At 52.2% G+C, this 24,110-nt stretch overlaps 3 protein-coding genes across 3 annotated transcripts; all 3 read right to left on the bottom strand.

Annotated features, from left to right (window-relative positions):
- Positions 1-212: 212 nt before the first annotated feature.
- On the bottom strand, positions 213-5,487 carry CSUI_008372 (uncharacterized protein). Its single transcript, XM_068068506.1, has one exon. The coding sequence runs from the start codon at positions 3,999-4,001 to the stop codon at positions 1,200-1,202; it is 2,802 nt and encodes a 933-aa protein (XP_067919520.1). The 5' UTR covers positions 4,002-5,487; the 3' UTR covers positions 213-1,199.
- Positions 5,488-6,915: 1,428 nt separating this feature from the next.
- Positions 6,916-8,873, bottom strand: CSUI_008371 (uncharacterized protein; the record flags this gene model as incomplete). The annotated part of the gene is made up of 6 exons (XM_068068505.1): positions 6,916-7,004; positions 7,042-7,224; positions 7,254-7,566; positions 7,698-7,887; positions 8,516-8,681; positions 8,741-8,873. Coding segments are annotated over 6 exons (1,074 nt in total), but the record flags the coding sequence as incomplete, so codon positions are not given.
- A 2,179-nt stretch (positions 8,874-11,052) lies between these two features.
- CSUI_008370 (glucose-6-phosphate isomerase) lies at positions 11,053-21,999 on the bottom strand. Its single transcript, XM_068068504.1, has 14 exons — positions 21,430-21,999; positions 20,252-20,334; positions 19,507-19,699; positions 18,938-19,082; positions 18,308-18,483; positions 17,655-17,746; positions 16,950-17,036; positions 16,502-16,688; positions 15,252-15,339; positions 14,450-14,534; positions 13,934-14,091; positions 13,015-13,128; positions 12,391-12,459; positions 11,053-11,520 (listed from the first exon to the last, which is right to left on the bottom strand). Exons 1-14 carry the CDS (start codon positions 21,845-21,847, stop codon positions 11,382-11,384), a joined length of 2,034 nt encoding a protein of 677 aa, XP_067919518.1. The 5' UTR covers positions 21,848-21,999; the 3' UTR covers positions 11,053-11,381.
- Between the last annotated feature and the right edge of the window lie 2,111 nt (positions 22,000-24,110).

The following is a 24,110-nucleotide window of genomic DNA, read 5'->3' as shown; positions in this document are numbered from 1 at the left end:
AGATGGAGGGAAGCGCGACAGAGCAGCTCCTCGGCGCGAAACAACTTTTGGAGACAAAGAAAATCAACCGACTACCGGCTATGACACAGGCTGGACGTAGTGCAAGTTCGCTAAACCTGATCATACCTCGGCGTGGAACCGCCCCCGTAACAAACCCCTGGATGAAAGCAAATATGCAATCAGGACAGGCGATATAGACGGGCATCACAACTATCTCCAAAATGGCAACACGTAGGGACGAAGAGACCAAGCGCGGCCCATCACCGAGACACGACACGTGTCCCCATGAAGGTGTTTGATGGGAGCAAGTGGAGCAAAGATATACTGTTCCTTTGCCGTGTGTACGGATGGCCAATGGCAATTTATTGCACGTATAACGTACACTCATGTAGACGACAGACACAAGTCGACACCGGTCAGACTTCGACGAAGCGCTACTCACGCTCTTTCATTTGACAGGCGAAGACAGCATTCCTCAACGAACACACCCTAGGGAGAAAATGTCGCGAGGAAGAACTCTTTACATGAAAGCGACAACACCCGCGGCTGCGAGGAAGAACTCTTTACATGAAAGCGACAACACCCGCGGCTGCGAAAAGCAGCACAAGCCTAGCAAAGATGACAGCGTATTGAAGAATTTCACTCATACAAAGCAGGGCAATGACGCAAATTCGCTAAATACCGCAAAATTCCCACCTTCCCGCGTAAGCCCGAAAAGGCTTGGGAAACTGAAAACAGCTTGGTTGCATGAATGTGTGACAAGAGACTCCCTCTTCCCTATAGCGGAAACAGCTCAACCCTTAAGCACACTGAATACCCCTCGTGAGCACTTGAGAAAAAGCACGACTGCAGGACATGAGTGGAAAGTGGACCTCTCATTTCCCCTACAGGAAGTGGAAGGAAGAGGGGCGTGTCAGGGATCTACGTGAGCTCTACAAGAAATCAATGCGTGCTTCGTCCACGTCGAAAGAAACCGCTACCCCAACTGCGAACACCTACGCATCGTTCGACGACTTTTTTGACGCAGCGCGCACTGAGCCTCACGTGCTTGGCAATAGAAGATGACAGACCCCAGGTCTGTCCCCGGACATCGAGCAGAAATCTGTCCCTCATATTCCGTGAAAACTCATACACCATTTATTACTCCATAGGCAGTCGTCCTCGTAGTTGTCCTTGCTAATGACTCCTGGCTTCGCTTTTCAGTTCTCTCTGTTTTCTTCGCCCGCACTCTCGATTGACGCAAGTCTGCCCAAGACTCCCGGCTTTTCTGCAGACATCTGACCGTTACGCCGCAGCTGCCTACTCAATGCACTCATGCAAGCCCTCGGGTCTTCCCCATGTGAACTTCTCTCGCGCCTTGACACCAGCGAACGTACACCTCGTAGCCTTCTTCGCTCCATTGACTGTGACAAGTTCTCTTGCAGCGCACGCGCCTCCCGCGTCGAACTTCGTTCGTGCTGCTTTGTGGAGCGACGCGTCGGGAAATCATCGTCACCGATTTCTCCTACAGCGTCTTCAGCCCCTGAAGTCACACCACCTCCCGTCAGAGCACGGACACGGAGATTTGCCGCAGCACACTGCAGCCACACTTCGGCATGTCTATGAAGGAGCGCCACGACGTCCTTGTGATAGCCTGCAGTCAGCCGAGTCGCAACCCAGTCAGCCGCCATCCGGTCAGGTAGACTGGCACTTCCAGCGACAGCCGAAGGAGAACGTGCCGTTAATTCCAACACACAGCGCACCTTGATCCACTTATGTAGCAGCATGGACTGACACCGGCGGACAAGGCGGGCGCTCGCCGCCGCCCCCGCTGCGGTGACAGCACGCAACGCAAGAACCCGGGCGGCTGGTGAGAGTGGCGAGTACTCGGGAACGGTATGCTGCGGAAGAAGAGCCACCTGGCAAACAGCAGCTGCCACAACTGAAGGCTTGAACTCGAGGGCGATCCGCCGATCCAACTGTCCGAGACGTGCCAACAACTGGGCCATTAGCCGAGGGTAGTCAGGAAGTGAACTGCTGCTCATGCGCACCCGGAGAGAATAGTCATTCTTAGTTACGTTCTCCCCCGCCTCAGCTGAAGACGATGCGGGCTTGTCGAAGCTGTCTTTGTCGCGAGGAGAACTATTTTTTTTCCCGCAGGCCAGGTGGTCGGTCCTCCGACATCGCAGCTCACGTCTTTCTTTCCCAGTTGTGTCACCACCGGTGGCCTGCTCCCCCCCCAGAACATGACTGTCTTTGTCCTGCAAGTTCGAACAGGCCAGTTCCTGCTTGGTCTGATGGTCTTCTGGATGTCGTTCCACCGGCATTTTGTGTGCACGCGTGATGCCAAATTGCACAGCAACGTTCAAGAGGGCCTCGGCTAATTCAGAGACAGGAGGCACACAGACGTTCCCAACAGGGGTGATGTGGGAGAAGATCCGACTTCCGATCAGAGTGAGTTTCCGCATGAGCAAATTCGTAGACGGGGCCGGTGTCCAGCTTTGCTTGAACAGACCAACAGCATGCTGTCGCCATGCGTCGAGCACAACGGAATAGTCGTACGCGTGAATAGCTTCCACGCGATCCGCGAAGCAAAAACACGCAATAGCGATGAGCTGATGGAGCATCAGATTGTTGATGCCCGACCCTCCTCGTGCGCTTTCGGCTGCGGTCAAGCCATGCAGTACATGCAACTGATGCTCTGCATTTAGCCCGTAGTGCACGTCGTGCTGGTGAACGACAAGCATGAAGCGGTCGAACAACTGAAGCGCGATTCCCACCGTCGCTGCTGCTCGTGAATTCAGAGGATCCGTACTCATCGTTTTCAGCTCTAACGTGGATTGCTTTCCCACTGCGCTGCCATCCTTGCCAACAGCCTTGTGAGTGTCTCCACTAGGTTGCACCGAACCCGTTGCGGTACTAGCAAAGGCCGCTCCACCGCCACACTGAGCGTTGTTCATCGTAGTATCCACCAAGTGCGCTGCAACCTGGTTCAGGATGCAGACGAGAAGGTCGCGCGTTTCGGGTCCGATGCGCTTGCTGACAGCGGTGTAATCACCGGGATGGGCCTTATCAGCTCGGTAAGCTGCCTGGTCGTAGTTGAACTGCGCTAGCCGAGTGTTGTGTGCATTGTCAATCCCCCAGTCCTCACCAAAGGACTCAGACGTGTCTGTGATCAGAAGTCGGCAGCGCTCTACAGGATTGAGCTCCTCGACCTGACACGCGAAGGGGGAACCGCAACGGGTTACGGGTCTCGAGGTAGCGTCTTTGTTTTCCTCTGTCCGAGACTCTCCGACAGCTGCAGGAAGATGCTGTCTAGCTTTGTGTGGAGAGGGACTTGCGCTGGCTGCATTGAAAGGTTCACTCTTGACCAGCTTTTGCGCCGAACTTGGGGATGCAGCTGCTCTGGCAACACCGTTAGTGACTGACACGTTTCTGGAGGTCCAGCTCAGTACGCTCTTCCCTACCAAAAAACCCTCATGCAGATGATTCTGCCCATGTGTTGTAGCGGGAGGCCCTCCGGCCATGGCTGTCAGTTTCTCTTGCGCCTTAGCCACCCCGAAAGGGAATGAGCTACTGAAAAGACCGTGGTTGCCGGCCTTTGTTGATATGGAAGCAAGACAGACCCGGGCAGCGGCAACGCTACCACCAGGAAGCATCTTCGCCTGCTTCGCCGGGCGAGGCTCCTCCGGACACGCACCGACCGTCGCAACGAACCGTGCTGCCTCCGCTACGGACGGCAGCTCTTCATCCTGCCCGGCGGGGAGTCCGAACGAGGAGACAGAGAAAGTCTGCAGCATCTCCCGAGTACGCTTGGCCGCCGCCGCAGCAGGCGACTGACTCAGAAGGCTGCGGGGATCTGTTAAGGGTTGCGAAAACGCAAAGCTCCGCGCGTGTGGGCGCGACTCCCCGGACAGGAAGTTCCCTGCATTGCCCGCAGCGGTAGACGGCGCAACAACCTGCGAAACAATGCCACCCTGGCTGAGAAAGCCAGATGCCAGCACGGAGGAGCTGCGCGACATCTCTACACAGATAGAGGAAAGAGGCTACTTTGTGCCCGCAACCGCACGAAAATCCGCCACACTGGGACAGGACCGCGGTGGAGGCCAACGGGGGAAAGATGGAGCTACAGAGTGCCTGGAGAGTTCGACAAAGACAAGACTGACAGAGCCAACAAAACGACCGTGACGGCGACCGACTACACCTGGAGGGGTGCTCTCTTTGATATGCGAAGCTGGAGAGGCTTCAGGTAACGGAAGAGGCACTCTTCATGACCGAGTGCAACGGCCCCCGGGGCCGCACCAGACTACTTCAGGCCGACATTCTTTAACCAAGAGTCCGCCCGAGTAAGCGAAGGTGACGGAAGGAACAGGGCGAAAGTGCATCCAAACAACACCGTCACGGCGCTAGGAGTGGAGGCGGGGGTGGAAGTAATCGGTGTATGCACCCGTTGCGTTCCGAGAACCGTCTGAGCGAATGGAGACTTCTGCTACGAGGAAAGAACCGGAGTAAGAAAAAGTAATCTCCCGACACAAGGTTCGTGGGCGTCAAAGACTCCGAGGAAAATTCAACCGCTCTTTGAGGTTGCTGATTCGGAGAGCCATAGGCGACAAGTCGCTTCAAAGAATAAATGATGGAATGACGTGCACAAAGAGAACAAAGCCGACATGCAAAAGGACACTTGACAAGAGACAAAGTGAGGTGATGAATTCCCTACTCCGTCGACCAACGTGGACCCGCGTCACACGGGCTTTTTCCAGCGGGGCTAAACACCTACGCACAAGGACAGCAGGGGCACATTGCCACACCGGTCTTTGCGAGGTGAGTTATCTCCAACCGGGCAGATCTGAGACTGACACGGCCCACAGAGCGGCAACTTGTGCGAAATCATGGACACTATATTCCCTGGGACTGGTTAGAAGGTCCTGAACCAAAGGCCGCCGCTTTTCAAAGCACCGACATCGGGTGGTTCACGTTCCTCGCGCTGTGCCACAAGACAGAAGTTCTCCGACTGCGGCAGGGAAAGCCGGGAGGCACCGCCCTCCACTGCGCCAGCAGTCCAGACGCACACACGGAAACGTGGCACCCTTGCCGACTGCTCTGTTTGTTTTGTGCCGAGATGAGATCCGTGGCAACACACACAGACACTGAGGAGGACACTCCCCCCCACGAAAGAGATGTGAACCGCGGCGCTGCGCCTCTCCGGCAGCGTCGGATGCCACCGGCAAATCACAGGGCCTGAGAAAAAAAGGCAACTCTCAGAGGCTAGCTGTCAAGAGGATACTATTTGATTCGCTCGGACCAAAAGGAGTTAGGCTCCGTACCTACTTGTTCTAGTGAAAAGGAATCCGCAGGCAAGGGGTTTGCTTTCTACAATTTCACTTGACGACAGAGGAATTGTTGTCCACGGTGCGCGTCCGGCCCAACAGCGGGAATAAGCACGGCGGCGCACCTTTGCTTCAGAGACAAAACCCCTGCGAAGCAAATACACCCGAAAGCAGAACAGACTACAGCGCATGAACGACAGGCAAGACGGGACAAGGGGAGAGGGACCACCAGAACACTGCGCATGGGCAGACGACAGCGAAGAAGGGAGGGTGCCGTCTGAGGTAGGCGGGTGGTTCGTTCGACCGCTCGCCTTCGTGTCTTCTCCCGCTGCGGTGGACGTGTGTGCGCAAGGACTGTGTTGCTACTAGGGACGTACGTAAAGCTGAGGGAGTGCTCCGAAAGTCCACTGCGAAGCTTCCGGCGAAGTGTGCGAAACGTTCTGAAAAACGCGTCGCTTTCTTCACAAGCCAGATCAACAGCGCAGCCGGGTTGGTGTCCCTAAGGCTTGAAGTGACAAGACAGAAACAAACACGTGTCAGTGAAAACAAAGCCTCCCGCTGACAACGATTCCGCAGAACGCAAGCGTCCTTGGGCGAAAGACAACAGCCTTCTGGAGGCCGAAATTAATTTAGTGAAACTGCTCCCGATGAAAACTTATGTACAAAGACACGCGATACGAGGCGATTCATGACGATAGAATTTGCAGCAGCTCTAGAACAGTCGCGAGCACTCCGACCACTTGGGTTGCCTGCACTCGCCCGGGGCTTTGTAGCAGACGCAGCTTAGCAACGAAGCGCTCGACCCTCGAAAAAAGTCGGGCCCTCACCCCAGGAGCTGACAGCTCTGCAGCTCGGCGAACGTGCGGAGCTCAACGGCAGGCGGCGCGATCCCACCGGATTGTGACTCTACTTCCGGTCTCTGCCCGTACTTTAGGCTGTAGGCCAAGACGGGCCAAACTACCGGTGTCTCCGCCTTTTCGGTAGGGCGAGGAGGGGAATTTTCACGTTCTACCTCGTGCCTTTGCCCTGGCTCCAGGAGTGGGACAGAAATACAGAGCATCAGTCCCTCAGTTGTTTTGCCGTTCAGCCATCCTGGCGCGTGCAGGCAGGCAGGTCCCGTCGCTGAGCGTGCGTCGTGTGGCTTTTGTGCAGGCCCGTTGCTTGCCTCTTCATCGTATTCGGGATGACATGCCCTGTCCCGCTAGGAGGTTCCGCCCTTTTCACTGCCTTGAAACTTTACTCCCCGCGGGGATATAGCGGCGGTTAGTACCCTATCCAGTGGCTGAGTCCCTGTTCTACTGACTGGGGAAGAAGCGCCGGTGGCCGGGCTCGTCCTCGGCTGGCCGGAACTCAGTGCTTTTTGATAGCCTCTGACCGGGCAACACGCGTACAAGCTGTCTCCAGATTAGTGTGCAAGCGGCCCATGGCCAAAGTCTGCTGATGCCGAGCAAGGCTAAAAGGGCCGCAGCGCTTCGGACCACACGCAGTGTACACTATGTTAGCACGGTAGTACAGCAGCAGGCAACACTCCCGAGAATGCACCGAGGTAACTCTCAGTCCACGGAGCGGCGCTAAGGCCGGAGTGATCGGAGCCCAGTCAGCCAACCGGTCACTGCGACGTTAGCCGTCTCCACTGCTCTCTCACTTCACGTGAGACTAACTCGGGGTCGAATCTGCTGTCTGAAACACCGGGAGTTCCTGCCCTGGTTAAGACGGAGGAAGTTGTGGAACCCACCTTGTTCGTATTTCTGTCGCAGGTACGCAAAAACGTATGTCAACAACGCCCATACTGCAAAACGTGCTTCAGGGAACACCTGGGTGGTTACTGCTATCAGGGGTTTCTTACTGCTCAAGGCTACGTAGGTCTCCCACGTGTCTAGGCGAAGTTGCGTTGGAATGTAGAATGTTGACGCCGGGTCTGATGCGGCGATGTGGAGCGGACAACACCACAGGTTTGGAGATCAGCCCTTACCAAGCGGGTTGAAGGCGGCTCCAAGAAGGTAAAACAGCTGCGGAGATCGCTGTCTTTTTCTGAGTGGAGTAAGAACGACGAAAGACGAACAAACCTGCATGATACCTCCGGACACGACCCAAGCGCAGATGAAGCAGACGATGTACCGGGTGCATGTCCTGGAACACACTCCGTTCTGCTGAGCAACGGCTTGACTTCGCCATCTATCTCACGTAGCAAACTCTCGTTCCTGGGCGTTTTGAGGCTCCTTGCCGAGTACGTAAGAAGGAATAGTGAGGTACAGCAGGGCTGCCAACACAGCCACGAACGCCAAGTACAGTAGCTTCAACACTTCGTAGCGTTTGCCCGCGAACCCTGGTGACACAGATTGGAAGACGCATTACAGCTGCTGCTCAAGAGACAAGGGTAGGTGGACTCACCAGTGTCAAAGATGAGCCCAGCGAGGCCTGACCGTACCGTCGTGATATGCTGAGCGAAGAGCCAAAATCCTGCCTCTTACCGCAAAATGCCGGACTGATCTGCGGAAGGGGCAGCCCTGCCAGAAGGCCATAAATCGTATTTCCTGCTAGCTGAGCCAAGATAATGAGATACGCTTTTGCAGGGTCCGAGCTGAAGACTTACCAGACAGGCAAAGAAAGTGATAGCGTAGGCGAGCTGTTTTGTCGGTCTCGCGTAGCTGAAGTACGCCGCCAAGCCTGCAGAGGTGTTCTTCGTTGAACAGACCACCAAGTCTCATCTGATGAGAGTCAAAGATCCCCACCGCCAAAAGCTAAGGAGCAAACACAAACTATCCAGTTGGCCATCAGTCCAAACAGCAGCATCAAGGTGAGGGTTCCCGCAGCGTAGCCTAGAGGCCAGTACAGCGTCATGGGACAAGCGGAGCTGGATGACAGCAGGCCGTCTTACCAATGATAGCACACCACGTATATACAACCAAATTCGGCGCCGCGCCTGTCAGGCAGTTGTCTGGTGGGCAGCGGAACTGAAAGCAAGCTGGCAACCAACTCACCAAACACCGCGAGGAAAGAGAACGGAATTAATGCCAGGATCGTCAGTGTCGAGATGTACGCCATAAGTGCAACAGATTGTTGCTGGATGATACGAATTCGGAAACAGGTTGCAGCTCTCCAACAGGAGGCAAACAGAAATTGCGTTGACCAACCTGGGGTGACCCGGTTGGGAGCCCTTCAAGAGGACTTCTGTAAGCTGACGGGGAGAGCTTCTTTCAGTCTATTACAGTGGATTGCAAAGCTCCTTGCCTCTAGTGATTGGGATTCTCTGGGGGTAATAGACGGGCTGGCGAAGAGCAGCAGCTGAATTGATCCCGACTCCGAACTTTGTTGCGGGGTGCCTGGCCAGATCTTCCAGTATCTCCTGCAGGAACTTTCCAGTAGAGCTTTGAGCTGCCAGGGTATATGCACAGGATTTCGTGTTATCAGAACATCCGGTGCATCTAGCCTACCAAAGTACTCAGAGAACTGTTGCAGTTTGTGATCATATTTGCTGAGCAAGTCCTCAGGAGCTATCGTGACGTGTGTCCGCTCCGCCCGCGAACACGAAGCTGGAGCGGGACGCCAACAGCACTCAACCAGAGCGACTACAAGGAAGAAGATAAACCTCGCCATTTTTGTGTCAACCTTCTGCTTAAGTGCTTTTGAAGGAGGACCCAAGAAAACCAATCGTGTACGGAGCGCACAGGGCCGGGACCCTCTTAGGCGCCTGCCAGGGGGCCGAGGTGTACGTACGGACTGCTTGGCGGACCCAGCTTCTACACAGCAGCCGGCTACCACGGATACTCTCTGCAAGCAGAAGCCCGGCACTGAAGTGCTATTTGCAGCTTTCCTTGCGTGGGACCTGGTAGAACCACGAGTTAGCGGTTGGACCATGGACACGTGGGTTCGCGTGGTGGCCCAGGACTCCGGGACATTCTCAATGTCTTGTTACGTGCGGTGCGTCAATCTCCGTAGTGATAAGACTGGATAAAGCTTATGACCAGTGTATTCACAATAATGAAGACCACTGCGTCCGCTGCCAAGAGTCTGGGGGGGAGCGAGACCAGTGAACACGGACTGATCTACAAATCCACGCACCCGAACTGCTGCTCTCCTTGAGGACTCTGATAACCAGTAGTACCCAGGCTTGTTCATGCCTCCGTCTGTTGAACAATCGCATTCTTAAGAGTCCGCGGTGTTCAGTGATACTGGCCTTCCGCTCTCCCGCTGGCACTGCCACTCTGAGAGCCGGAGTGGCGGGTCCCCTCTGCGCACGGAGTCTCCACTGTGACCGTCGAATAAGCTGGCGAAAAACATACCCCTGTCCACTGCGCCCGATTCACCAAGTGAATGTAGTCGAGAGAACAGAGCAAACACCCAAAGGCAGGTCCACGAGGACCGAGCTTATGTGGTGGCCAGTGCGACTGTACGACCTGCACGCTGACCACCTTCGCAGATTGAAGAACCCTTCTATATCCGGATGTCGTAACACCCACTGCCCTAGGCTGATCGTGATGCCCCACGAATATTACAGCCTCCTCAACTTCCTGACCTTCACTCTTCAGTCGAGACCCACTGCCGTTCCGCAGCCCGACTACACACACCATCTGGAGAACGCCAGAACTTCACAGCTTGCACCGGCAAGTCCACCGTACTCCGCCAAGTTAGAGGTGAGCGCTTCCGGCACCACTCCGAAACACTGAACCGCACGCTGTCGAACACGTCTGTCGCAGCTCCACGAGTTTCATTCTTCAACTAGAACTGACTCACCCCAAACAGAGCTGCTGCGCCGGCCACCCCAGCTGCGATCAACAGTCTGTTTTTGTGAGATGCCATACGTATTCGAGAATCTTCGCATGCTCTTTCGTTCCACCCTACACGGCCCTACAGCCCAAAGAGCTTGGCTGTCGATGAACAGACGGTTTCAACCGCTGTAGGGTCCGGCCCAAGGCTGACCTTGGGTGCAGGCGGCCTCGGTCTTGCTCTTGCCACTCTCTGATAGTTCCTGCGAACCGATCTCAACCTCGACTGCCCTGACCTCTTTAAGTCTTAGGTACACATCTGCTGACATGGCGGTCCGTCATTGACGCTCGAGTTCCGTGTTCAAGCACCTGCCGCACCTCTCAACAGTATCCCCCATCCCAGTCAGCCCCCAGCAGATTACAGGCTAGGTTGCTTCTCCCTGTCTCTTATATTGCTCGAGGGACCCCGGCATGAAAGCCCTAAACAGACGCGATCAGCCTTAGAATACCTGCACGGCACAACTACGGCTGTAAAGGGCTATCTAGCTCCGGCACTGATTCACGTGGGAGCAGCAGCTACGCTACGTGTGCTGTGACCCCGCTCGAGAAAAACTCAGATGTACCTAATACGGTGCGGACCGCTTTGCCGCCTCCCGAGTACCTTCCAAACGAACTCCGCCGCAGCAAGCCTCCCCGTAGAAGAGTGCTCCTCACACCGGGGCTGCGAACTGCGAGAGATGTTCAGGCGCTCAGGGCCGCGCTCTTGAAGGATCCACTTACGCCGCGTGTGCTATTATGCTATTATTACGGTGACGGGCCATCAATAACTATAGAACATTATAGCCTACAGCATACACGTTAGCGCTTGCAAACGTGGCGAAAGTGCGGAAACCAGGCCACAACCGAATGTCCTGTCAGATCACCCTCTTGCACGGTGTATATGCACCACCTCTTCATGCACAGCAATATCCAAATGGTGTTTGTAGGTTCGGTTTACTGTAGGAAGTGCCAGTCACGGGCACCTGTACCAAAAATGAGAGAAAACACTGGAGCCTCCTGCATCCACCCGGGTGCTACATCCCCAACACAAAAACGCTCTCATATTGATTGCACGCAACACGCGCGCACACACAAAAAACGCGGGAGCTCATGTACACAGAAGACATTCCGATGCGGGTGCGAAGGGAGAAAGAAAAACACTGGGACTGAGTGACGAACGGCAAGCAAAATGGTCCCTGACGGCGACAAATCGATAGAGGACAGTCACCAACGAATGATCCCATGATCCACCTCAAGAACGCTGGAATGTGAACACCGAACTACGAAATGCGACACTTGAACGCTGCCTCGCGCCGCCCATTCCTCCTTTTTACTCGTCTCTTGCAGCAGACGAAGGCGCGCCCGCATGCAACACCCCTTGTCCCGAACCGGAACCGGTATGCTTCAAGTAGTGCATCATCATCTTCTTTGTAACCGGGTTGAATCCCTTGTCCGCATCAGCCGGCAATCTGAAGAGCAACAGGAAAAGCAGAACGAACAATACACTGCGCTGATGCCTCCTCAATAAAGTAAAAAAAAAAAAAACAAACCAGAGCTACCTCTCACCGCCACGACCATGCACCGCGCGTTAAGCTCCTGATCAACACTTCCTTACAGGGTACTCCCTTCACAATACATGCTTGTAGACGGTATCGTAGCAAACCATTGACGAGCTTGTTCTCAGCGCAGCGCACGGGCCATAAGCACGGCAAGATCGTGGAAAGTCCAGACACGCGTCACTGCACAAAAAACTTGCATGTGCTGACCCTATTTTTCCACCGCGCACCGGGACACGAAGTAGAGAGCAAATGTAGGCATAACCACAGCCACCGTGGTTTCGGGTGCGGCAGGTTGAGGTTGGTTCGTTATTACATAGCCCCGTCTTGCTCTAGCAAAAGAGCCAGCACACACCTAACGTCTACACTCAGGCCACTCCTCAACACCTCGGACTCTGTCACCACCTTCTACTGGTACAAGCGTGCTTTCCACGCAGAGAAAAAAGTAGCGTATCTCAGAGAAGCTCGTCCACGCACACACCCACCGTGAATGAACCGAGCTCTCAGGCGACATGGTGTCAACTGTGGAATCCCACATACGGATGTATATACAATGAGTACCACGTGATGGACACGACATGCTTACATCCTTCTCTGCCTCTGTACGTATGTATTCGCGAAAGCGCATACGCAAGAAGTACCAACATACATACACGTATCGCTTCCACACAGAATGCAGAAAGGGAATGCCCTTGATGATGATGATGCATAGAAGACACATAGACACACTGGAACTGCAGATGATGCAAAGTTAGAAGATCCGATTCGTGCGCTGAAACTTACGCCTTCCCTTCACGGTGAGCCGCAATCATGCTCCGCGCGTTCTTCGCGAGAACCTTGCCAAGCTCCACACTAGCAAAACGACAACAAAGACATCCATTCATTCATACATTGTCAGTGTTGTACACAGGTACTGATGACACACATCAACCCTCAGTACAACCGATCAGTGGCACTTATTCACATACAGATACATAAGAGTGTTCAATGGAGTTCCGAACTGCTTTACATTTCTTCTGTACATGTTAGCTGGCTTCTTTGGAGTGAGGGCCAGGCCGTTGTCGGGCACTTTGCACCTCCACGGAGAGGAAGTGTAAAACAGACACTTTTCTGCGAAGAGACATCCAAACGACAAACGCCCTCGACCAATACAGTTTATCTTTATACATATGTATACATTTGCTCTCTCCATATATATGTATATATAGTTACAAGGAGACAAATGCATGTAGGACTTTGATTGACACGTGAAACCTCTGTCACTCCCATACGTCATCATCACAGAGAGGTTGCACAAAAAGATTTGCTGACCGGATGTACAAACCTTACGCCTGAGTGTATATATACAGCCAGACAGATCAAGGGTGACTATAAGAGTAAATGACAGGAAAAAAGGTTTCTTCTTACCCATACTGGTCGAAAGAGTTGATTCCCCACATCCATCCTTCGACTGCTGTGCGGTGTTCATACAGCGCTAAGAGCTGTCCAATGTAGAATGGCGTGAGCTTGGGAAGTAGTAGTCTATAGAATATCCACCCAGAAATAAAGGTCTCAGCGCGCATTATCAATCACTGATGGAAGTCAACTCCTGACGCGGCGGACACAGTTATCCAAGCGTACCTATAGACAGACCGACATTCTTCTTCCGCGGTGCCTACCTGACGGATTTGCTCACTAGGAATGGAACACACGTGTATAGGTACCTATCGGTCCAAAGGACTGAGGAAATGCTTTTCCATTCCCAGAGGGAGATCTATACGTGGAGTAGTTATCCCTTTGCCGGCTTTGGGCAAACTAAAATCACAGCAACTCTCGAGTGCTTTCTTTCTTCATTTCCAAAAAGAAGAGAGTGCAAGACAAAGCAAGTCAAAAAAACAAGACATGCAGTCGACTTCGTAATCCTGCACTGCGTCGTTCTAGTCTACGAAAGACCTTACATGCATGCACGCTCTAACTTTTATCTTCTAGTCAGTATCCGATCACCCCTGTATACTCCGCACTCCAAAAGTTCAACACACGGGGCAGGTAGTACACACAGAGAGGAAAAGCGAAAGAGAAGAAAGTCTTACTTCCGGAAACATCGTAGAATACAGAGATGCATGCACACACATATCTGTATAGATGATCTTATGAATCTCTCCATGGCATCCGGCGGATACGCCCCCCCCTTCCCCTCCCCCAAGAGAACTCCGTAGGTCCCTGAGACTGCACGCTGCCGCACCTACGGATAATTCATGGTGGCCACCCTGCTTACAATCCTCGTCACTATCAATTCTCATTTCCTCTTATGAATGCGGGAAGTCCCTGGAACGCTCGTAAAACGTACACGGTGGAAGGACGGTTTCCAGGGAAGGTCTTGTGTGGGATGAAGGCTTGAGGGACATTCTCTCCTTGGAGCTCTCCTTCGCTCTTCCCAAATGCAAGCGCGTCCGGCTGGGCGAAGAAATTGCTCATGAGTTCGTCGTGATTGGTGATGTGAGAGCCCTGCAAACAAGTGCGGAAAACAAAAACGAAACTGAATAGATATCGAAACACTGTTCCATAAACAGTATATACCGCCTATCCCTTCCTCCATAAACACGAAAGAAACCTTAGAACAACACAAAATCCTGAGCTGAAGAAGAGGAAGTAGTCATCAGAGAGAAAACGCCGAAAACACGGAGGACAGCAGAATGGCATCGAAGCTGCTGAAAGTCTTCGCATGAATACAAAACACTTTGAGGTGTGTTCCCCTAGTGTTGTCATATACAAAAACCTCCGCCCCTTCCTCTTCAGAGCGTGACCTCTCCTAATCTATGCGATAACAGCTATACACACATATATAATGCGCACGTGGGCATACCGAGATTTGAAGGTTATGCTGGGACTGCATGACGCCGATGAATTCACATGGAACGACCCGACCTTGATGGAGGAGCTGATAGAAGCTACGGGAGACAGAACAAGAACAAACATGCACAGAAACATTTCACTTACCCGCCTGCATACTCAGTAGGAAGATATTAGAAACCGGTGTACATACATACATACAGATATACATATATAGAGAGAAAAAAACAGAAATGTGGCACCTCTGACATCCATGTACGCGCACACCATACACCAGGAGTTTGAAAGTAACAAGAGGACATTAACGACCAATCTCCCCCTTTCCTCTTCTCACGAGCAAGTCTCGACTTTCTAACCCCTGCCTGGCGACAAAGAAAGCACGATCACCCTAACTGCCCACCACGCCTCTTTAGTCCCTGTACATTCGGAATCTTCTTCCCCCTTCGTCCATTCACCCTAGAAACCTAACAGATACAGACTATGTCCATGAATCGCGCCGTAATCAGTGTTTATGTGGTTGGGACTACCTATGCCTGTGCTCACTAGCCATTTCAGCTCTGTGTGTGTACGTCCCATGGTTCTCTAACCTTGGTTCTTGAATCTCCTAGAGGAGGGAAATAAGCGAAGACTCATCGTCATCCGTTGCACATGATGCATGTATGATCCCCTACATCCGATGCTCATTACTTCCTTCAGCACAGCGTCAACGATGACGGGGAGGTACACAGCCACATACATCATCACGTATCTATACGTCTCTCTCTCTATATATGTGACGTGCACACATAGAACCTGGATCCTCTACAAGACTCTACCTGTGCTGTCCATTGGTGCCAGGCTCTCCGAAGTAGATCTCTCCAGCCTCGAACGGAATTGCCTTCCCCTCGCATGTGACGCGCTTTCCTGCAGCAATCAAGGCACATCGCCTCTAGACAAACACGATCCCTTCTTTGCTTGCACCATCCACAACAGAAAGAGGAAGCAAGCGAACACTATAATCATGCAAGGCCTATATCCAACCTCATATATGGGCTTATCCTGACCCTCGGAGGCGTTCTTGTGGTCGAGAGAACTACGTGTATGTGTCGGGTGAAATCCTTATGAAAGGAAACCCACGACTACCCACCCAAGTCCTGTCCCTACTTTGGAAGACAAAAAGAAATGAAACGATTTGTAATCTGTCTCAACAGTTAGGTAAGCAGACCGTTTGTGTAGATACAGAAGAGAAGACGATGATGATCGAAGACTACGGGTGAACAGAATAAGAAGAAACAAGACCGGTTTTCTTTTCAAAGGCAAAGACGACGTAGCGAATACTGAAAACAAGGTACGATGGGCCTTATTCTGAGACAACAAACCCAGGGCTTTGGAGAACTAAAGATAACTGAGAGATTCACACGGCAATTCATAGGTACTTAGGAAGGAAAGAAGGATGAATGGAGACGATCTTGCAGAATGGAAAGAGATAGATCTCCAGCAGACGAACACACACGAATGAAAAACTCGACCTCGACTTATTGTCCACTGAACTTTTCCGCGTTGTTTCTTCGTCAATGCCTCGCCTGGTTCTTGTGATCTATTGTTAGGAGGACGGGTGCCTGTCCTATGTGTAGGTACGCTACGCCGATGCTAGAAAGCACGAGCGGATAAAGTAAAAAACACCATCATCAACATCCTCAAGAGAGAAAGGGTTCATATATATACAGATCCACAAGGTCAGAATGAGAATGCAGTGAAAGCTTATCGAAGTAGACGACTAAGCCGGGGTTGAACGACTCCCGCTACTCTCGTCTCTTCGTGAACATCTCGTCACGCACAGAACCCTCCTACAGATACACACAGCCAGTCTATAAAAAACACCGAGACCAAGAACTGTACATACGCACACAGATATTCGACATCTATGCGTATACAGACTTATGTATGTGTACACGCGTATCATATACATGCAAGTGGTGTATGCTTACATAACCCCTTGATGAAATTGAAACGAGAGAAGCGTATATGAATCGTATCGACGTGTGAAGGCATACAATACAGGTCTGTTCGGTTGCTTTTCACCTACCATTGCTTTCCATCGTAAGCTGTTGAATGTGAGCAGGAAATCTCATGAGACCTTGAGCGTAGGGAAGGACAGCGACGTTGGAATATCCCCAGAAAGAAGAATTCCACACGCTTAAAAGCCCCATGATCACTGGGAGATTCTCTGAGAACTTGGTCTCTCGGAAATGAACATCCATCGCATGCGCTCCCTGAGAGACAGAAAGAAAGACCACGACACCTCTTCAGTCGCATGAAATGCTGGATGTCCATTGTCAGGTCTCTTTCCACTCTCACTATTGTCCTCCCAAGTTATCGTGGTGTGTGAAGGAGACAAAAGAGACAAGGCAATGAGTGTTTCTCTAGTATTTGAAGAGAAGAACTACTGAAAATCATCTTAGGCAGGGATACTGTAGGTGAAGAAACAGAGAGAATGACTCTCCGTGATGGAAGGGCCATTAAAGATGACTTACTCTCAAGAACTCATTCACGATATCCCAGCCATACTGAAGGGAAAGAGGAAGAAGCCCGACAGCCGAGGTAACTGAAAATCTGCCTCCCTGTAGGTAGAAGAAGCAGGCAAACACACACAGAAGGAAAAAAACACTAGGGGGGGGGTAGCAGAAATCATATTCACCGTACAGGAGAATGCTCGAGTAGTGGCACTGGTTCACTTGACCGACGTCTTGAGGTGCCCATACACTTGGACGATCAACATCTTCTCTACAAGGGAAATCTTGTACGCGCGCAGGTGATGGTGTTATGACTACAACTACTGAAGCTCGCGGACCGCTCATACGCTTGTCTCTGGGCAACACCCGAAGCAGCATCAGGAAATGTCCTAACAACACTCAGTTAGTTGAAGAGAGAGCCGTAGCGCAGCCTCAGATTCACGGATAAAGAAATTTTTGCACATCAGAAACGGCCATTCAATGCAAACCATGCTACACACATCTATGTCTACACAAATGCATGCGTACGTATATACATGAAGTTTACAAGCAACCCTGTCTCGGATGATATAACGCCCCCTCGTGCAATAGGACTAAAAAGACTAGTATCTGAATACAGAGACACACGCGTGGATACACGCCTCATTCAACAACATATAGCCCTGAGGTCCACGAAGAAAAGACCATGTGACTGAGAGTGAACGAACGTCAAAAGAGAAAACTTACAACCCAATCCCAGAAGCCGAACACCCGGTCACGAGGGATTCCGAATTTCTCCGTCGCTTCAAGGTTTGTGCTCACAGCACAGAAATGTGCGCCTGCACGCAGCCATCACCGCAATGAACTTCCCCCGACTGAAAAGCTTTACACACCACACCGTTCGCTAGGCAGTGCCGAGTAGTATTCTGGTGTTAGCTTTGATTACAGCAGCGTAGCCGAGCACAATCATACATGAATACAGATGATTTTGCTATACATGGGGTGTGCGCACAGGAGGAAGGAACAAAGAGGGACACAGACGGCAGGACAGATAGATGTCTTGAATTCGCCGTGTAGACTGACTCTCCACACGACTGTCGAACTTTCAGCGGAAAACCGCGTACTTCCAAGAGAAACAGAATTCGACACGCATAGCTAGGAGCTATCTCTCTTAGTTGTTTGCGCTGGTGCATTGATTACAAAAAACTGTTCATCTACGTTCAAACATACTCATACGGTATGGTAAGGAACGCACATCTGTATATAGACATAGTACCCCCGACTAAACCTGCCTGTCGAGTGTGAAGTACAGATACGATTAAGACTCTTATTATAACATTCGCCCGAGTTCATCAAGAAGTAGAATTGTTTATAGAAGAAGAAAGTGAACAACAGCTTACGGATAGCTGCCTCATTTCCTCCATAGTAATCCGAGAACCACTGGCGAACTGTAAGAGCATTCAGTATAGTTTCTGCAGTCGTGAACGTCTTGCTGATAATGACGACTAGAGTCGTTTCAGGATTGAACCCATGCTCAGCAAAGAAGACATCTACCGGGTCAACATTGGCGAGGAAGCTGAGAAAAAAAAGACGGAAGAAATACATACGATATTCCCACATCGAGACGAGGACCACAGAGGAAAATTATGTAGACGAGAACTACAATACGCCACATCTCCGTAAGTCAAGACACTGTATACTTCGCAAAGGCCTGGCGGCTACTAGTAACGTACAGGAGGAAGAAGCCAGAAGTACCTCCCAACATATATCTAGCTCCAAATCTCATATCAATTTCCCTTTAACGAAGGTCGCCCGTATCGTAAGGCAATCCGTCAATATATACAGCTCATGTAGACTCCACATCAACGGCAGGTATAAAGAACAGAGGTCGCATGTATAGATATCCTAGAGAACTGGCTTCTCTTCCGAGAAGAGCGCGGGAGGCCAGCCTTTGAGACAGAATACCAAGAGGCACGGTCGACACTATTCATGTCTGTTCACGCACAGATGCACACCCGGTTGATACTTACTGAAGTCTGCGGCCTCTGGCCTTAGTTGAGGCAACAGAATCCGCCGCGAGAGCGTAGTGAACGAACTCAGCGCCAAGGTAACTTCCTCCAATACCAATTGAAATGACATCTGTCAAAGATTTCCCGGTGTAGCCCAGTATTTGACCTGTAGGAAAGCGACCGATTCAAAGCATACAGCATTTACGTGAAGACACTGAAACCTGTGTAGTTGTGTATGTGTACACTGTATCATGCAGAGACGAACGAATTTTTAAAAAAAAAACTCCACGCTGAGCTTCATCCAGGCACCAGGGCGTTCTGGGATCACGTCCGAAGTATCATCAACGGACCTACCGAAGCACACACACTCCTACAGATACAAGCGCGTATTTCAAAGACACAGGTAACGATGCATGTGAACTCATACGCGCCGACACAAATACTACTACACACCGCAAGCACACTTGCAAATATATACCTAACAATATACACGGCAATGGAGAAACAAATACACCTGCCTACATGTGTCGTGCACGACACGTACGTATCTACAGAAGTATGAAAGAAACTGCATGAAACGTAACACATACCAGATCGGACACGAGTTGTGAAGTCTCTGATCTGGTCTTGGACTTCATGGACTTCGGGCAAGACGTCCTTTCCTTGGATTGTGAACTTCTCTCCTTGACCCTGAGGTACTCGTAGAGCCACGTGAGCTGCTGCGCGTTGCTCTGTTGTGTTGATGAGCTCACCCGAGAACATTTTCTGAATCATTTGAGAGACCTATCAGAAGGAGGGAACGGCACAGACACACCAATGGAAATCTGATACATGTACAAGAAAAGCAGGGTTGCCTTCTCTACAGCTGGAGAATCTTCACACTCAGAAAGAGATACAGGAGAACGGATATAAAGATAACTCAGAAATCACTGGTACCAAGAACCACAGAAATGCAGGTGACTCCCTTCGCTGAGAAAAGCACCTGGAGATCGCACCCCGAGTGTATTCAAGCGCGCAATAGGCGGGCACGTGCTGTCCTGCAGCTCGCTCTCCCCTTCCCTGCTAACTTCGAAGAAGGTGAAGACAGCTTCTTCTTCACGGCTCCACAGGAAAATCACTACGCCAACCGGAAAGAAGACCTTGTGCGTATTTTGGATTTTTGACAGACTTCTGACGCATACATATATCGAGCATACACACGCATCCCAAGAACCTACACACATTCTATAAAAGACACCACAATTCACCCTGCGCACAACGTAAGGGCATCATGGGTTCTCCTGCCGCGTTGCTCTGTGTTGCCGAGAGATCACATGAATCCGTGCAGGCACTTACCTCTCTCTGTCCAGCTAGGTTGAGGAGCTGCTCGAAGGCTGACATGTTCAGACGTTGTCGGGTGAAATCGAGGTGAATATCAACTGCGGTCAGAAAAGACGCAAAAACACCCCAGAGATCAAAGCGCCGTGAGACTCGAAACGCGACTCCAGGAAGCATTGCATACGCCTCAAGCGTTGATGAACAAAACGAAGTGCCGTAGAAACCACAGCAGTGAGGGAATGTAAGACTTGGACTGAGCAGAGAAAATCATGCTGGAGGATGACTCAGACATGATGGTCTTGCTCGAATGTGATATCATTGCGCGCGCCCCCTTCCTCTACCATCCTGTTAGTCTCTAAAGGAAAGGGAGCAAAGTCAATGACTCTTTCCCAAGAAACCACTCGAATGCTAGAAGGCAGCACTGCCAGCCAGCAGATCGTTCCGAAGAAGTGCTGGCCCGTTACTGCCATTGGCACAGCATATCCTCGACTGCATTGAGAACTCTTGACAGTGGTGACGGGACAGCAGGCAGTGCCCTTCTCGATCAGACCATACAGACAAAACATCCTTGGCAACACACCCGGCTTGAATGAAACAGACTAGTTGGAAACGGTGAGACCGACGATAGATAAACACCAGCGTCTTCGGACGCGCCAGTCCTCGCTCCCAGGCCTTTTTTTCGTTACCACGGGGGCCGACACACGAAGAGTTACGGGGCTGCGGAGCTACACCCGAAACACTGACAGGGAATTGCCCGGCAGCCCTATCTCGGTTCGCATTGCAGGCAGACGCCGAGTGTCTCCGCCGCAGGCGCCATCATACGGAAAGTTCGACATTGACTGCGGCAAGTCACCAAACGACTGTCAGATGCACGACTATCATACTAGGTCCTGTCGGCATAGCTGGTTATGCTAACAATCGCACAAGCGCTGTGCAAGTAATTTTCGTGTCTATAGCACAGGTGCACGGCGTTGGCTGGGCAGGCTACGCAAAAAGAGAAGAGAAACAAAGGACGGAAGTGAGCTGCCAACGGGCCCACTCTATCGAGGTGCTGAGCTCGACCAGCGCATGAGTACGCATAAGGCAAAATTTCGTGCAGGGCAAGACTCGCCAACTCCAACCCCGGTCACCGCGCTTCCATCTCATCTATGAATGACTGGGGCGCACAATCCGCCTCTACACACACACACACCCACCCTTCGTTTCCTTGTAAAAGGCGTCATTTCGCGTCTGATCCTTCACAAGACTGGAAATAGAGACATGCTCCAGCTCCTTCTTCGCCTGCTGGAGCAGGGAGAAGGCAGGAGCTTGTTCGAAGGAAGGCGGTGCCATCTCGAAAGAGTCTCGTTTGCTTGAAACAAGTGTGTCAGTTCCAAGGAAAACCGCAGTCCGATCCCCTCTAACGGGATTCACAATGACTACAAGAAGAAATAATAGAAAAGCAAACACAGTGGTTGCTGTGTTCCTAGCCCGGCGTTGTCGAAAACTGTTCTTGCCCCGTGCCAGCGCAGCCGGCACGATGGCGATGTATGCAAGACCGCTGCGACTCCGACGCTCCCGCGCGCCGGCACACTGTGCCACCGCGGGGCGCAAACGGCGGGTCGACCCACGCATGCCGCCACGCAGCGATGTAATAACTGGGAGTGAATCCAAACGTGCTGTCTTTTCTTCCTCACAAACAGCCGAACACCCGGAGTACACAGCCGCGCGCGGCTCAGGTTCGGCCTTGCCGGCGCGCTAGACGCACTGTGACAGGGTAATTTCCTACATACAAACAAACTCGTACGCATGATCCAAGACCTGCCGCCATAAAAGACCTCTTGGGCTCCAAACAGCGACGCAGCCTCCTGTGCTGATTGCGTAACGATGCTTTAAAATCACCCGAACACGAACGCCCAAGGCAATTTCCCGGCACGAGCGCCGCTGCGCGGGATCGTGACTAGAACTCGGAACCTGGAGGCCGTAAACACGCCACAGGCAAACGCAAGTGTTGTCATTTGTCATTGTCGGTTCGGGTCAGGGTTCTTGCTGACATCACACCACCCTCCCGGGCAGGCCCGGCTGACGAACACCCGCAAGTCGCATCCCCGACGCGAGCAGACGGCCTTCGTCGCATTGGGAATTCGGCCAGGAGGAGTCTCGGCAAGCAGCGCTCACGCAGCATCCCGGAGAGCACGCGATTGACTAGGGTGGAGACTGCGGTTTACCTCTGGTATAGGGACAGGGCAGACACGGTTGCAGCTGTTCTGCAAGAACAAGGCCAGTTAGGTAACACAATTTCAGTTTCGAAGCGTGAACTTCGTAGCCTCTTGACCCCAGCTTTCGCCGTGACTTGAGAACTTCATTCGCTCACAGAACAATGCACTGAGGCCACTGTTTGTTTCGTCTGACGTGTACGCAAGCTCCTTGGCCCGGCCAACTTTCGTCGGGGGGAGCCTTCGCCTCCGCCTCCAGGCCTGTCTCTTTTCACGGGCCAGCTGCGGGGCAACGCGGTTGCACGGACTCAGTTTGCCCTGATTGCGCTTGAGCTCAGTCGCAAGCACAGTCCCGCTACTGTAGCGTCGTACGTGCTTTTTCTGTTGAGAAACAGGGTCCCATGCAGCTCGAAGAGCACAAGACATAACTGAATGCCAATCAGCGGAGAGGGCTTCAAGACAGCCCGGCGCCCCTATCTTCTTGCATGCCATCGGCAACGGTCTTTTCCCTTCTTGACGGGCGAGAATACCTGAAGACGCGCTGAAGTCTTTCCTGATACACACTAGGTGCGTGCCCGAGGACACGGATTCCAAGCTCTATCCGACCCAGGCACCCGGCGCTGGAAGTGGGCGGATACAGCTTCGCTCACCTTCAGCTAAACACGAGGCAGTGGCACAGGTCTGAGAAAGGCGGACTGCGAGTCTTCTTCCGCTTTCAACTCACTTTTCAGCCACATCTGCATGAGTGACACATTGCCCGAGGCAGCGGTCTAGGCGCTACAGAAGGCACAGTTCAAAAGCACAAGGGAACCGGAGCTTCTACTCATGCAGGGCTGACGCACGTTGCAGACAGCGTCTTCCTACCGTGCTGAGGACATTTTCTTCTTCCAGTGTATGACGTCTAGTGACCGAGTTTTCCGGTGAAAGCGCTTTTTATCGCAAGAATCAAGAAGTAGTAGTCTGAGTCCGAAAAACGCCACTACCCCTGCATACCGACGGGAGTCAGCCCATCCGGAAATCAATCTCTGCGGGTGTACAAATCTCTCGTTCAGCTGCTGATCGGCTCGCTTTGGTGCCTCGGCCACAGACCGCGACATGCTGTGTACCCATTGTTCCTTCGCCGTATGTGTTCCGGCGACGCGCCCCGCGCTTTCTTGAGAAGCCAGCACTCCACATTCCCGGCTGGTGCAACCGCCCAGGTCAAAACTTCTCGAAGGGAAGTCCGTACTGACTCTACACTTCATTTCTCCGTCCTGAAGAAGCAGCGACGTCAGGTGGCGCAGAAGCTCTCGTGGCGCCTCCTTCCTGTATGTACATGTGAATTTGACATTTCTTTCACAATCGGCTCTTGTCGGGCCCCGCGGTGCGAACTAGCCTCTGGGAGAGGGCTCTTCCTCTTCACTCGATCTTGAGGGCCAGGTCCCTGTGTCCAAAGTCTAGGAAGAGAGGATCGGTGAAGCACGCGGTCTGCAGCACGGATGCCTACTGCAACAGCTCCCCACGACCTGTCTTCTGTGTCGCGAGCCCACTTGCACATACGTGCTGTCTGGACTCCCGAAGCTGATCAGCGCCCAAGGCCTTTTCAGCCCTGACTGGCCTAGTCGCTCATATCCTGATCTTCCGCAACGCGCTTGGAGGATCGGACATCAGTCTAGTCCTTCTTTACCTCTTCTGCTGCTTCG

Source organism: Cystoisospora suis (genome assembly GCF_002600585.1).
Source record: "Cystoisospora suis strain Wien I chromosome Unknown contig_4674, whole genome shotgun sequence".
Lineage (NCBI taxonomy): Eukaryota > Apicomplexa > Conoidasida > Eucoccidiorida > Sarcocystidae > Cystoisospora > Cystoisospora suis.
Note: the sequence above shows the minus strand (reverse complement) of the source record. Positions and strands in the feature narration are given on the sequence as shown.

What these genes read in the sequence shown, in the direction of transcription:
- CSUI_008370 (XM_068068504.1), bottom strand. Translation starts at nt 21,847, where the DNA reads ATGCGTGGGTCGACCCGCCGTTTGCGCCCCGCGGTGGCACAGTGTGCC. An exon ending in CTTTTACAAGGAAACGAAGG is followed by an intron (nt 20,335 to 21,429) that starts GTGGGTGTGTGT and finishes TTCTGACCGCAG; the next exon opens with TTGATATTCACCTCGATTTC. An exon ending in TCGGCTTCTGGGATTGGGTT is followed by an intron (nt 17,037 to 17,654) that starts GTAAGTTTTCTC and finishes TTCTACCTACAG; the next exon opens with GGAGGCAGATTTTCAGTTAC.
- CSUI_008372 (XM_068068506.1), bottom strand. Translation starts at nt 4,001, where the DNA reads ATGTCGCGCAGCTCCTCCGTGCTGGCATCTGGCTTTCTCAGCCAGGGT.